The sequence below is a fragment of the Gouania willdenowi genome, chromosome 9 (genome assembly GCF_900634775.1).
Source record: "Gouania willdenowi chromosome 9, fGouWil2.1, whole genome shotgun sequence".
NCBI classification, from domain to species: domain Eukaryota; kingdom Metazoa; phylum Chordata; class Actinopteri; order Blenniiformes; family Gobiesocidae; genus Gouania; species Gouania willdenowi.
The window spans coordinates 40,594,199-40,609,777 of NC_041052.1; the positions used below are offsets into that span (position 1 = coordinate 40,594,199).

The 15,579-nt window shown below is 35.9% G+C and overlaps 1 protein-coding gene across 1 annotated transcript in view; it reads left to right on the top strand.

Moving 5' to 3' along the window:
- LOC114469226 (PDZ and LIM domain protein 5-like) overlaps positions 1 to 15,579 on the top strand; it is a 58,882-nt gene that overhangs the window by 17,551 nt on the left and 25,752 nt on the right. The window contains exon 3 of the mRNA XM_028456501.1: positions 6,736 to 6,887. Coding sequence (XP_028312302.1) covers positions 6,736 to 6,887 — 152 coding nt within the window. The remainder of the gene's footprint in view (positions 1 to 6,735; positions 6,888 to 15,579) is intronic.

Here is a 15,579-nt window from a genome sequence, read left to right on the forward strand (position 1 = left end):
TGGTGCGTTTACTAAATAGCTAAATGCTCAGTGACATCTCAGTTAATGGAGTGGACAGGGGGCTTAGGGGGGTTGTCTCTGTGTCTGAGCCAGGATAATAAGACCTATGTCCAAATACCAACCATATATACTCAGACCACCCTGAGACATCCATGCTCAGGGTTTGTAGGCCTATAGTGTAAAAGAACCATAACACCACTACAAATAATTCTATTCTACTCTAATATTTGAATGTTTTTGCTAGTTGCACAAAAATAACTTGGGTATTTGGATTTTATATTGTTATTGTTTTGCTTCCAAGGGACAAGGTAACAGCATAAAAAAAGCATGTGCTCCTTAACCACAAATTTATTTCACCAGCTAATATATTAGACCTAAGCATATTAGAAATCAGGATGTTTGTTTTGTATTTTACCCACTGGGTTTCAGTGATTCATCTTCTTTGTGTGGTGAACACAGCATAGTTGTTCCCAGTTAGTAGGTGGGTTTGAAATGGTTGTCATTCCTGATAGAAATGGGCCAAAACACATGATTTATTAAGAAAAAAACATATATAATTGAGTGTTTTGTGGTATTTTGTTCATAGTGCCATAGTGTTTTGCATAAAAACGCCCATGGAAAGAAGTGAAAATATGCACCACATAACAACCACAATTTTACGTCATACTCTGACTTATTCACATACTTACTCTGAAATAACCCGTAATTTTAATCAAAGTAATGATTACATGCAATTATGTGTCTTTTTTTCTCTGCTTGAGAGCAGTGGTATGTTTAGTGTGAGCAGCTAATATTACTATAAAAGGTTGGGGAACAGAGGCTTAAAGGCTAATCCGAGTGCAGAGTCTCTTTTATTAGCCCTCATTGTGTCTGTTCATGTTTCTGTGTGCGTGTGCGTGTGTGTGTGTGTGTTTGGGAATGTGACAACGATAGAAGCAAAGGAAACAGAGCAGAACGAGTATGAACCTGCATCTCATCCCTAAATTACTTTTTCCAAAGGTCAATGTTTCTATTGATAATAGTTCATATATTTAATATAAAGCGATGGTTCTCAAACTTTTTAGGCTCAAGTGTCTCATTTTTCTTACTTTTGAATCCATGTACAGTCCACCTTATGTTTGACTACAACATTTTGCTCAGATTTCTGTGGAAAAACAACTATAGATCATAATGATGGAATGACTGAGTGATAACTCACCTTTTAAAGAATCTCATTTTGTAAATAAGTGAATTAAACAGTATTTAGAGCCTCATTAATAGATTTATTTCTATATATATATATATATATATATATATATTTTTTTTTCAAAAATCATTACCTGTCATCTCTTTCCTGATGTGGGACCAACACTGACCTTTGTATTTTCAGTTCATGTTCTAATCAACATAATTTTTTCTCTTAATTTGTGTGTTTTTGTTGTCGTTTTTCTGTGTTGTTGGTATTATTTAAATTATTTTCTCTCAGTGTGTGTGTTTTTAGTGCAGTTTGGTTGTTTCTTTTGTCATTTTGCATGTTTCTCTGTTATTTTTGTCATTTTGCATGTTTCTCTGTTATTTTTGTGTATTTTGTAGTGATCTTGTGTAATTTTCTCTCATTTAGTGTGTCTTAGTTGTCATTTTGTGTGTTTTTGGTGTCATTTTGTGTAATTTGTTGTCGTTTGTCTGTTCTTTTTTTGTTATTAAGTATATTTTTCTTTAATTTTGTGTGTTTTTGTGGTTGTTTTTGTGTGTTGTTGGTATCATTCAATTTTTTCTCTCAGTGTGTGTGTTTTTGGTTGTTTATGTTATGTAAGTTTCTGTTATTTTTGTGTATTTTGTAGCGATCTTGTGTATTTTTTTTAATCTCATTTAGTGTGTCTTTGTTGTCGTTTTGTGCATGTGTTGCTGGCAATGGTAGGATTTTTTCCCAATATGTGTTGTTTTGTGTATTTTGTTGTTGTTTATTAAAATTAAGTATATTTTTCTATTATTTTGTGTGGTTTGTTGTCATTTTGTGAGTTGCTGGTAATATTTAGTATTATTATAATTTTAAACTAAATATAAACATTATAAAACCCCATATTTTAATGCTTTCATTTGTTAATTTTCCTCTCTTTCTCTCTCTTGTACCCCTTTAGTGCCTTTCCATTGAGAAACACTTCTCTAAAGGTTAGCTTCAGAGTCACGTAAGATGTTTTCCTGTGGGAATAAGTGTTGAGTGAAGAGGTCCGTGTGGTCTTTTAATAGATGGTGTCTAAAGAAACAAATGACCTCACTTTCCTTTGGATTCACTGTGAATCTCTGTGTGACCAAGAATGGTCACGACCACAGTCCTGAGGTGTTTTGGTTTGCTATAAAGCCAAAGACTTACCAAAGGACTGACTTAAGAAGCGACTTCAAGTTCATGTAAAATGTATCATGAAGGGACCTTTTCATGGTAACACCACGTTTAAAGAACAAAAGGGTTTCAGCGTCATGGGAAAAAAGTCAAATTGTCATCCTACGCGTACTTCCAAATCTGTCGCTGAGCTCCATCAGCCTAAAGATAAGAGCAGCTCTGGTTTACGTGACACATGCTGAGACCATGTGTTGCCTTATTTGTGACGGTAATACTGAGATTGAGCCAGTGACTAAATGTTTAGAAACAAGCATTAATCCCTGTTTTTTAACTTTAAAAAATGTGCTACTTTTCACCCATCTCCATTTGTTCTAAGAACCCCAACAACATAGTATTTGAGGTTTATTTTCCCAAACTCATCTGTTTTCTGGAGTTTTAGCCTCTGTAAAGTCCATTTCAGAGCGCTCCCAAAAACACGCTGTTTTTTGGCCTTCGTGCATATGCATGAGTGGGCGTAAACACACGCTAGCTACTTCAGGCGATGCTCCAGCGTGTGTGTTTATCACAGCAGCAGTAAATCATTAACAGCTTTGCTTCTCCTTCACGCCTCTACTGACCACAGGAATAGTCCATTTAAGGTGATAGTCCATTGTTTTGTCCGACCACTGCATCTCATTGGGTCACAAACACATCAGATCATCCCATAAAGGAGATACGAGGTGGTGTAACAGCTACTAAAAGTGGAACTGATTGTGAGTGCTCTTCAGTTTATCTTTAAATGGATTATCTATATACTGAACATAAGATATTAACTGTAATATCAACCTGACGTCGCTGTTAGTTTTAGCTATGAGGTAGTTTGAGAGGGAGGAGCTAGGATTGTCAGGAGGAGGAGTTTCCCCGTTATGACTTATTATCGGAAGAAAAATCCAACTGGCCCGTTTGGAGCTGACTTTTTACAAAATGTGGAATAACAAGGGAGGAGGAAACAGAACTTTTTCAACGTTGACCCTCTGAATGAGACTAAAGGGATGTACAGTATATCACTGTAGAAAAACCATTATAAAGTGAATTTTTCACCTAGAAATCCATTGTATCTTAATGGCAGAGGTGTAAAGAGTATTGATAAGCTGTATGATCCTCAAATAGAATACTGTTACTTGATTGAGTGGGAGAGTAAAAATGTAGTAAATGCCTCTGAGGAAGAGTGACGGTTGGCAGTCGAAACATTGTCAGGTGATCAAAGTACATTTCAAAGTAAAATTTTCTGTCTGAATAAATGAAACCTTAACATATTATTAAAAAAAAAGACAAAATTAACTCGCTAGAAAAACATGACAATATTTACAGAGTCTAAAGAGGGTGAAGTTTAAATGTCATTTATGAACATTTATATGTTTTGATTTTTGACCATTTTTAAAATAATATTTAGATAATTTACAAGTATCATTAAAGCATGTTGTGCATTGTATGTTTAAAAGGTGATATTTCATTTAAATTCATGTCAGTTTGGTCTAAATTTATTTTCCTCAAAGGAAAATGTGGTACATTATGTTTAATCTGATTGGTCGGCTATAATGTGATGCGTTTGATTGTTGTCTGGTTATTTCCTTTTTTTTGTAGTTTCACAATGTCTGTTTATCATTTTAAAACAAAAAAAAAATGATTTACTCAGTAACCTTTGGGTGTAAAAATATAACAAATGACTTTACTTCTTTTACAGTAAATTTACCGATTACAGGTATACTCAGAAAAGTACAAGTACTCATAAAAGCAACTCAATTACTGTGTAACGTGAGAACTTGTAATCCATTACTTTCACCTCTGCTTCATGGCATAAAATTACATTTAATAAATTAGTAATAGTCATCAGTAAATTTAATTGATTTATTTATTAATTAATTGTTTCATTTTAGAAAGAAGCATTTCTCCCTTTCTTTTAACTCTTCAAAATTACATTTAAGTCACTGTCACCTATAGAAATCAGCTGTTTAATGGCATCAGATTACATTTAATATAATAATCATGAGTGAATCAAACATGTTTTAAAATCCATAAATGTTGACGAAGTCAGCCATTTTTTTTCTCTGGCTAAATATATTTTTGCTTCACAACCAGCTTCTGTTACGTGTTTATAATGTGAGCTCAACAAATAGTGAACAAAGTCAATTTTGTGGGAGTAAAAGTATGTCACAGTCAATCCCTCGACATAAAAATAAAAGTATTTACAGTGTTGGGAACCAAATTAGTAAAAGTGCAGAATTGATGTTATGTTGGAACCAGGTTGAATCCAGCAGGGATTGCCTTTAATAGCAACCTTGTTGCTCAACATGAGTGTTTTGTTTGCTGTACAGTACGTCTGGTTCTAATTAACAGACTTCCCGTAGCAATTAAACTTTGCTGAGACATGGCATACCTTAAAGAACATCGAAAAAAGAGTTAAATGTGTTTCTAATGGTGCGTGTGAACAAAGGCTCACTGGGTTAAAATGAGTTTTTCTTGATAAACCATAGATGTAATATTTATTGTCTAAACATATAGACCAATAGAGACCTGTTATTTATCTGTTTTACTAGGAATTAATCTAATTTACTTGTTCTCTTTGTGTTACAGTATATAGTGATCATGTTATTTTGTGACTGAAAGTTAATCTTAAACTTCATCTGAGGTGTGATTTTTATGTGTTGGTAAGAACAACTGGTTCAGTTTATTGTGACTGCATTCAAATGTGAAAAGGCACTGGTTAAAAAACTTAAAATGAGTGGCTGAGGGACTAGCGGTGTGGTTGAGGGACTAGCGGTGTGGCTGAGGGACTAGCGGTGTGGCTGAGGTACTAGCGGTGTGGTTGAGGGACTAGCGGTGTGGCTGAGGGACTAGCGGTGTGGCTGAGGTACTAGCGGTGTGGTTGAGGGACTAGCGGTGTGGCTGAGGGACTAGCGGTGTGGCTGAGGGACTAGCGGTGTGGCTGAGGGACTAGCGGTGTGGCTGAGGGACTAGCGGTGTGGCTGAGGGACTAGCGGTGTGGCTGAGGGACTAGCGGTGTGGCTGAGGGACTAGCGGTGTGGCTGAGGGACTAGCGGTGTGGCTGAGGGACTAGCGGTGTGGCTGAGGGACTAGCGGTGTGGCTGTGGGACTAGCGGTGTGGCTGAGGGACTAGCGGTGTGGCTAACACATATCAGTCAAGTTTTGAATTTGAAAATATGGTAAATTTTCTTGCACCCGCTACGAGACGTTCCACTTCTCCAACCAAGCTCCAGAATCCCTTATTTTTTAAGACAAGAAATCTAAAATAACCACCTGTCAATCACTAACTAAATATAATGGAGGTGATTAGAATGCGGTAGGGCTATTTTTGATGACATTGCAATGTTGTCAACATTCCTACATTATTATACAGCCTAAAATAAAACATAAAAAGGTATATGAAGCACAATGTTTTATGTGAATATACTTACAGTTCATTTACAAGTCAACACATTGTATATTTACTGTTAATTTAACTTTGCTTGTCTTTGAATTAGACATTTACATTTTATTTTCATTACATTATTTCTTTTACTTTCTCATACTCACTCATGGGATTCTCTGGTATTCACTAATGACGTATTAAACACATTTGTTGCAAACTTTTGAAAGTTTGAAATTTTTCCTGCTGACTTCCTTCGTTGCTAAAATTTCAGTTACAAATTTTTATTATTTACTCTACTTCTTTGTTTTCCATCCATCTCTGTTCTTAGTTGTTTTTAATTTCGCAAAAACCTACCAGGCCACTTAAAGTGGCAGTTCTCGCAAGGCTAGTGACAGTGTTCAGATCAGAGAGGCAGAAAAATGTTTTTATTTATTTATCTTTTAATTATAATCTGGGAGTTTCCTTGCCAAAACAAGAGACTTGACAGATATGGGCTAACGTTGCCCTTGCAACATAATCTTGAGGGTTTTTAGCGTAAAAACCTGATTCTGTAAATTATCTGAAGCATAAAATTAAAAAGGAATAACGTAGTTGACTATTAACTCTAGCATGTTTGGTACAAGTCTAAGAAGTTTTTAGTCTTTAGAAAATTGGATGCTCTAAACATTAAACTGGTTTATTTTGGGATGAATGGACCTTTCTGTTCCTGAGTACAACCCTCTGATGGACTTGATCTTTAACAGTTATTTCCCCCACTAACAAGCTGTGGGCTTAGTATGACAACACTTCAAATCTAAAAGGCCCCCCAACATAAAGGCCTCTACTATTAGACATGCATCATTGCCTGTACAGAAGGTCTTCCATCATGTAGGGGCAGGACTTTCTTTGGGTTTACTAAAATTCTTCTGTAATTGAAAGCATCACTAATCCTCTCCTAACCACAGGGTAAACGTTCACCTTAAGCCTCCCTTTTCCTTTTCTAAATGTTTCTGTTTTTGTTTCCCTGCAGCTGACGGACAGTGGGAAAGCTGCTAAAAGTGGCATGGCTGTTGGAGACTTGGTTCTGTCCATTGACGGCATCGCCACCGAGGGAATGAATCACCTGGAGGCTCAGAACAAAATCAAAAGCTGCACTGGAAACCTCAGCCTCACGCTGCAAAAGTAAGAAATGATAAACCCAAACCAAGCAGCATCATTTAACAGTGACAAACTGTTTAATCAACCCCAACGGACCCGCCGGCGGGGGCAGCACCAGCTTCCGTGACTCTCATGGGTCTTAATGTTGTAATTAATAAATTAAATCGCTATACATCTATACCTGAATCCACTGATATACAGGTTGGGTATGTTGCGTATCAAAACAACGCCACAGAAAGTCAGCATTCATGACAAATTGTCTTACCTTTGTTGTTTCTTATCAAAAGTTGCTTCAATGTGCATAAAACTCCATATTTTTGATAAATCCAAATCATGCTGTCAGACAGATACCGCCACTACACACATCTAGCACTTCTCAGTCGAAAAATCTGTCCAATGAGGTACATAGCGCTTGAAGTGGTCGGCCCCTCTTTTACCCAGCTCTGATTGGCCAGGGCTAAAGCCTCTATTTCGACAGTCTCTGACATTTACAACGCAGTGTTAAACATTTTTATTGGTCAAAGAATTGCTGAACTAGAGCCATGCGTAACGGCATCAAAGAGTGGAACAAAAATAGCATTACCCATGGCACAGCAGAAACCTGAATATAAATTAATGTGTTTATTTCAAGCCAAATTGGTCAAACATAAGACTAACAATGATTGGAATCAATTTGACTGACATATTACAGTTACACACTTGTTTCCAAACTTTTGGAAAACATTGGCACAGTTGTGGCAAAGTGGGCTTCCACCTGAACTTTTTAGTACAAAAACATGTGTATCTTTGGCCTATTGTTTATTATTATCACCAAACTTGCTGCAGTTGATGTCCATACATTAGTTCAATAATTTTTGTTTTTAAAACTTTCGATAATAAGAATTGGCTTTATATTTGATTTGGGCGGACTACAGATTTCTGTATTTAAAACATGGATTATTGTCACTCAGTATCATATATTTACAAAAATGTCACATCATCTGTAACTACTAAGGATTCTACTTCAATCTGAACAAAAAATAGCCATGTAGGTCATGTAGAACCATTCATCCATCCATCCATCCATCCATCCATCTTCATACCCACTTATTCCCATTTATCAGGGTCGCGGGGGTCTGCCGGTGCCAATCTCCGGCTCTCATAGGGCGCTGGGCGGGGGTACACCCTGGAAGGGCGCCAGTGGTCATGTAGAACCTCAGAAAAAAAAAACATTTGTTATGGGTATGTGATTTTCAGAGAAAAGTAGTTAAGAGGTTAAAAAATGAGCAGGTAGGGTAGCCGTTTATCTCATTGACATCATAGGACTCATGCACTCCCTGCTGGACCCTCTCACATCTCACCAGCATTCAGGCAGATGTTTCACTGTTTTTATAAGAGTCAATCACATCTGCACCGAAGGTTATGCCTTTTCCCTCAAGAAATGAATCACAGCAACAGCGTCACACAAGAGGCCCATCACTTTTTACCTAAAGCTCAATGATTGTACAGCAGGGCAAACTTCAGCATGTGTGGTTTGTTTTTTCTGAATCTGAGCTGCTAAATCTAAAAAACATTGTTTTTCCATTTTTTGTTTTGCTGTGTGCAATTTGCAGTGTCTGGATCTTAAATGTTCTCCTTCCTCTGCAACCTTTAATGATCTCTCACTCCTCCCATTTGAGTTGAACTCAGCACACACTCATTTGTGTCAAAATGAGGACTGAGCTGTAAGTAAATTTTCAGCAATAAAATCATGTGTATTAGTTTGTGAAAGTGTGAAAATCTCAATTAATTCTACGATGAGAGCAAGAGGTCACTTTGGACCTCCTATTCGTTCATTCATTTTTCATTATGTGACAAAAACATGAAAAACAAAAACACTCATTATTTGATATTTGTTTCCAAAACCAAAATGAAAAAACGGAAAACGCCTTGTTTTTCAAATTCAAGCTCTTTTGCTTCAGAACAGAAAACAAAAAACGAACACCTTTATTCGTTTTCTCCATTACCGATTTGCCAAAGTACGTGACCCGTTTACATAATGAAAAACGAATGAACGAATGATCCACGGATTCTGGCCTATCAATGGAAAACTATTTGTCCAAGCTGACATTTTGGATCCAATAAATGGCTCAAGCTAGTGTAACCTTGTCATACTAAAAGTACTCAACAATTTCTTGAATCTACCTTGTAAAAGCAAAATAAAACATAAATAAATAAGTTGTTATTGTCCATAAGGTTTATCAATTAATTTCTCTCTTTATAACAGACATTTAGTGACTGAAGTCAATCACCTTTATTAAGCATTATAACAATCTGTCCTTGAAAAATATCATATAAACCTTCTTAAAATCTCTCAATCATTGAAACAATGATAAATATCTCCTTCTAGGAATTAAAACTATAACAAAAAACTACAGGCTTACAGAACAATAAATAATTGTAAAATATACACTTCAATAAATAACCTTTTCAATTCAATCAACCAGTATTTAGTCTCTTTTAATCTTTCTCTCTTTTTCCTTTAGGACTTTCCTCCTCTTTTTTCTGCCATAATTAACCACATTGGCTTTAAAAAGCAACTCCTTAGCTTTCAGAAACAGTCTTTTAAATAAACATGTTCCTGAGATGCGTTCAAGGTCCCTGGGAAACCCGGACAATTTCATTAATTTGTAAAATATCACAGGACAAGATGTAAAAAGATGACGTATCCGGGTAAATCCAGACGTATGGTCACCTTAAGTTCACTTTTGTTTAGAGGAAAGCTGCCAAGTTTGGCTTAAAACAATATGGAAAAAGATACAACGTATGTAACAGAAGTTGTTTTTTCTGAAAACGTTGCCGTCGCTCTGCTTTTCCCCTAAAACAAAGGTCATCGGAAGGACAAATTACAAAATAAGGATAGGCCAATGACTTTTTGTCTTGAACTGCACATTACTCATAATATTGATTCACAAGCAGGAAAATGTCCTTTAAAAGTGTCAGATATAGGCTACATGAAATAACTTATGTTAAAACACATATTTTCTATATTACCTGGCTTGTGTTCGTAGCTACGTATGACCTCTTTTTTGTCTCGGTGAAGCACAATTCACCAAGCATTGGATTCTCACTTGTTGAGGCATAAAACAGTTTAGTTTATGAAGATAAAAATACACATCAGAAATACAGAAGAGTGGTGTTGTACTCAATACCACACAATCCGAATACATCGAGACCAAGACGAGACAGAAGACTTTTGCAGTCAAGACTGAGTCGCGACTCAGACCGAGACGAGACCAGAACCATAAAGATCATTTAAAAAGAAAAACATGACCAGGTAAACAGTGAAAGAGCATTCTCTCTTTAGCTTTTGTGTTATATTAAATATATTTAACAAAGACAATCATTGTCTACAACTCTTTCAAAGCACCAAAAAAGCTAAAAATCGCAAATCTTGTCAAAGTTCTTTAACTACATACTTGCAAAAATAAAGTCCATATGTTTTTAAAAGCCACTAATAAGTGTATAATTGTTTTAAATATCTGAAAACAAAATGTTTATTTGTCAGGTGAATGAGGTCTAAAGTAATTGTTCAGGGATTTGTGACATCAGATGTCTGAGTTTTTAAGGTGTCTGACCTATAAGTCACTGGAAGATATTTCCAAGGAAGAAGAGCAATCAGTGAGCTAATGCTAAATATTTGTAGTGAAATTACAGCATGCATTCATCAGGAACAGTTCCCAAGTGCTTCTCCTTACTATCACATTAAAGAAGTTGAAGAACTACAGATCAGATCTGGTCTAGATGGAAAATCCTGAGTCTGGCCAATCTGAGATAAGAAAGACCAAGACCACGACCTCAAGTGGTCTTGAGTACCACAATATTACCCCAAAGGCACCACACGATGAAGGCTTGCTCACAATTATTAGAGGTTATGCTACCTAAGAGTAAGGGTTTTCTTCTCTCTACAATCTTCCCAGATCTTTTAATTGAACAGCTTTGAGAAAAGATGACAAGAATAATTCTATTTCTCTGTGTAGTTTATTCTAAGTTAGTCACAAGTCAAATTTAGCAGCAGGCCTGTTATTCCTGCAAACAGAACAACTCACACGCAAGCGAGTATCAGAAGCAAGAGTGTGTCTAGAGAATTGGGAGTAGACATTTTATCTTCTTGGGCTAGGTGTACCCCGTATGCACCCTGTAATAGTTTGGTTAGGGCTAGTCACACCACAGGTCAACCCCTGCAACTGTGATTTCTGAGCTTTTGTATGGTATCATCAAAGTGAGAGTGTGTGGATGTTAAGTCATAGTGACATGTAGCTAACATGCAACAGATCTACAGAGATAAGATCTGGTAGTATAGAGAAGCAACCTAAATAGTATGATTCATGAAATGACGTAGACCAAATCTGTTTTCATGCCATGCATATGAATAGTAAAAAGTATTAACAAAAACAACAGTACTATCGTGTCTACACTACACATCAACCACATTTACGACCAAACACATAATTTTTCACTTTGTAGGAAGCACATGGAAAGAATCTTGAATAAGTTATTATAATCATGTAATTGAAGCACATTCTGTCTAGCTTTTGTTTATCTTGGACACTTTAGGATGTGAAAGATTACCAGTAATTCCTGTGATTTACTCAGACTTTTCTTACAATGAGAGATATAATCAAAGCTTAACTCTGTTACCTGGCATTCACTGGCACTTTGATTGACATTGTGTATATTTAAAGTATTGCATAGCCCGGCTATCGTCTTGGCCTCGAGGAGTTTGCAGAACCACCCTTTGTTCCTGTTATTCTTTACAAGGGTCATTTGCTTCTTTTTCCATTCTCCCTTTATCTCTACGCTTTGATTGGATTGTCAGCGAGTCGGAGAGGGAGAGGAATGAATCGAGGAAAGAGGTACAGAAAAATGTGAACAATGCGTGCAGCATCTGTATGTGTATTTTAAAAGGAGACAGGCTGTTATTCTTTTTTCCAAATAAAGATGGGTTGTGGAAAAGAGATGGGCAGCAGATGTGTGAGGGGGCAAGAAGGCGCGAGACTAAACTGACACGCAATAAAAAACATCGCCCTGCTGCTTTTAAAGGAGTTTGTACAGAAAGGTACATTGTAATAAAAGCCTTAATAGAAATGGCTCTGATTCATCACTTAAAAGGCAGGAAGAGAAGGAGAATTTATAAAAAGTTAATGCATAAAAATATTGGGTTAAACCCTGAACCAGGGACTAATATTATTTGTCTTATTTTAATTATTATTCCCCCAGAAAACCTTAAAAGTAGAAAACTTTTTACCCTTTTTACCTTTGTCCTTTGGCCATTTTGTCAGACTTTAGCTCCTTTTACCTATAAATATGCCTTTTGTTTTTCTTATTTTTGTCCATTTTTACAAGTTCATTTTGACACTTTTATCCAATTTTTGTCCTTTCTAGATTTGTTTTGGTCACTTTTTATCCAAAAAGGCTAACTTTCACCCAATAAATACCATTTGTTTCCTTTTTTCCCTACATTCTGCCTCTTTTTGTTCCACGTTTGCCTTTTTTTCACTATTCTTTGCCACATTTTGTTTATTTAAGCTACCCTTTGCCATAAAATAAAGATTCCTCTTCATTTGCCCATTTTTTGGCCACTCTTGACTGCTTTTGGTCATTTTTGCTCCTATTCAAAAAGTTCTCACACTTTTTTCAGTCTTTAGCTACCTTTTGCCATTAAATTTTCCTTTTTTCCTATTTTTTTATCCATTTTTTAAAAGTTAATTTTGACACATATCCAATTTCTGTCCTTTCTTGAATATTTTTGGCTAACTTTTGCCCAATAAATACCATTTGTTTCCTTTTTTCCCTACATTTCACTATTGTTTGCCACATTTTGCCTATTCAAGCTACCATTTGCCATTACATACCACCTGGTTTCTCTTTTTTTTGCCCCTTTTTGGCCACTCGACTGCTTTTGGCCCAGTTTAGTCACTTTTCACGTTTTTGCCACTCTTGGGCCATTTTTGGCCACCTTTTACCATGTCTGCTTCCACTCGCACTTAAAAAAAAACAAAAAACAAAAAAATAACAGCAGACTGAACCGGCCAGATGCCCAGTCCAGCCCTGGCTTTAAGTTCATGTTTTGATATTTTAGGCTAATATTTTTAGCTCAGATCTGAGTCGTTCACCTCTTGGCATAAATAAAAGTAATCCAGTTGAAATGTAGACTTATGTGGGTTTTCCACCAGTTAATCAACTTTCATCAGCTGTTGGAAAAATCAAGCTTTTTCCCCAACTCCATCATTCAGAATGACTTTATAATATCAGACGTCACATGGTTCCCAGTCATTTCCTTATTAGCTTTTAAAAGCTCTTGACATTTCCTTTATTTCCAAGGAGCAAGACAAATCCATGTGTTTGATTGACTGTGATTATACCATCTTACACAGTTTGAGGAAATACTTTACAGATGAATTGCCTCTAACTTTAGCCGTAGCAGCAGACGTCTGCCAATGTGGTGCGTTAATTAAATTACAAGGATTTCACTGTGAGTAAGATCTGTTTCCAAAGGATGTCTTGATATTTCAGGATTTTGTCAAGTTTATTTGAGCAACAATGACTTTTCCTAAAGAGCCTCAAAATCTGCTTCTCTTGGTTGTGTTTTTGTTTTGAGCAGCGCAGTAAGATAATGATTCTTTTTAGTTTGCATTCTTGACCAATTTGTAACAATGTGAATTGTTTCTGCTGTTTATCTGCTTCACTATTGTTTGCAATGTTTATCGAAAAAAGTATTATCTTTAAAAGCCGAGCAACTCATTAGATTCAATAGACGACTATTGGCTCTACAGTGGAATGCACTTTGTATTGTTTGGTGAAAAAGGTTAACATTTTTTAAACAATGGAAAACCAATGACTCCCTGAACTCAGTGTTTTTGTCTCTCAAACTGAGTGTGAGGTAGAAGCACAGAGAGGACACAGGAAAGAACGTAGTAATAAGAAAAAGAGCCATAAACAGTGATGAGGGGGAGTGTTCCAGCATGGTTTGACATCTACAGCGTTGACCAGGGGTGGACTGGGACTAAAAATCAGCCCTGGCGGACACCATATAGAAGCTTTTAAATCAGTAATGCTCAACATGTCTTCATTTTATTTATTAGTCCACCAGGACATCCATTTTTACCCATTTCTTTGGCCATTTTCCATCTTCCTTTGTCCCATTTTTGCCCCTTTTCAAAACGTTTTGACACTTTTTTCACTTTGTTCCTAGTTTTTGTCCATTTTTCCAAGTTCATTTTGACACTTTTCTGATTTATGTCCTTTCTTTACCTGTTTTTTTTTTTTTTTTTTTTTTGCTGTTTTTCTTCCAAATAAGCTCCTTTTTGCCCAGTAAATGCCACTTGTTTCTGTTTTTCCCTACATTTTGCTTTTTGTTCCACATTTTGCCCTTTTTCACTATTGTTTGCCACATTTGCTATTACAAACCACCTGTTTCCTCTTTTTTTTTGCCCATTTTTAAAAAAATTTTTTTGCACTCGACTGCTTTTTGTCCATTTTGGTCACTTTTCACTCTTCACGTGCCACGCTTTTACCATTTTTCGACCGTTTTTGCCATCTGTCTTTGTCACTTTACTTACCATAAACTACCTTAAACCTAGCAAACGGGACCGGCCCACCTGGACGATGCTTGGTATGTCAGATGGTCAGTCCACCCCTGGCGCTGATATCAGTGTTGAGTCTCTGTGGCTGTAGAAAAATGCAGTGGCTTCATGTGAAATTTGGGTTGTTTTTCTACTGATACTTTTTCATTTTAATTATCTTTTCTGTAATGTTAAACTGAACCAGATTCAATTTGATAAGACAAAAATAAAAAAAAAAGGCATTTGTGGAAATGAATGCATTCTGGACATGCGCATATCAGAGAGGCACAGCCATAAAAATATGACCAATTATTCTGCACATTCTGTTCTATTATAATATATGCAATGTGTAAGAAAATGTTTTTACCAACCATCGGTAATTGGCTCGTTTTATTGAAATAGGTCAAATCTGTCAAATCAAATTTGTGGCATCTGATTGTGGTGTTTTGTAAATGGTTTTAGATGAAAATGCCAAAGGGATTTCCTGCTTTTTTATGTAAATTGTTGATTTTTTTTTTTTTTTTTGTGAACATATAATTACACTTTATATTTGGAAAAATACCCATTGGATTTGGTGTTTTTATATGATTTTAATTCCATTGTGTTTATACAGTATGTCAAAATGAACAATTGCCCATAAATTCATAGAGATGAAGAATGATACCAAACAAGGCAAGCTAAATCATTTTTATGGTGAAATATAAATCAAAAGTAGTCAAAAACGTCCAGTTATACCCTGGACTTAAGAGGGTTAATCTGCCTATTTAACTAAATCAAAATATGAAAAACAACTCTTGGAATAATACATGTGCAGGTAACCAATTATTGTTCAAAAAACGTAATAGAGAATCGAAAAATCGAAACAGATTGAACAATATGACCAAACAGAATATAAAGATATCAACGGAGCACCTGAAGAAACTAATTTGAACTTTTCTGTATTTCTAAACACTCTAAATATACAACAAAATGCATTTAAGAGCTAAGAAAGTGGATTTAGCATGATATGTCCCCTTTACGGCAGCGTCACAAACCTTAATTTAAAGAGTTTGAGGACACAAAACAAAAGTCTAGGAAAAAACAGAAATTTCTCTTTCATTTGAAGAATAAAAAGAATTGTAATTGAATGTGGT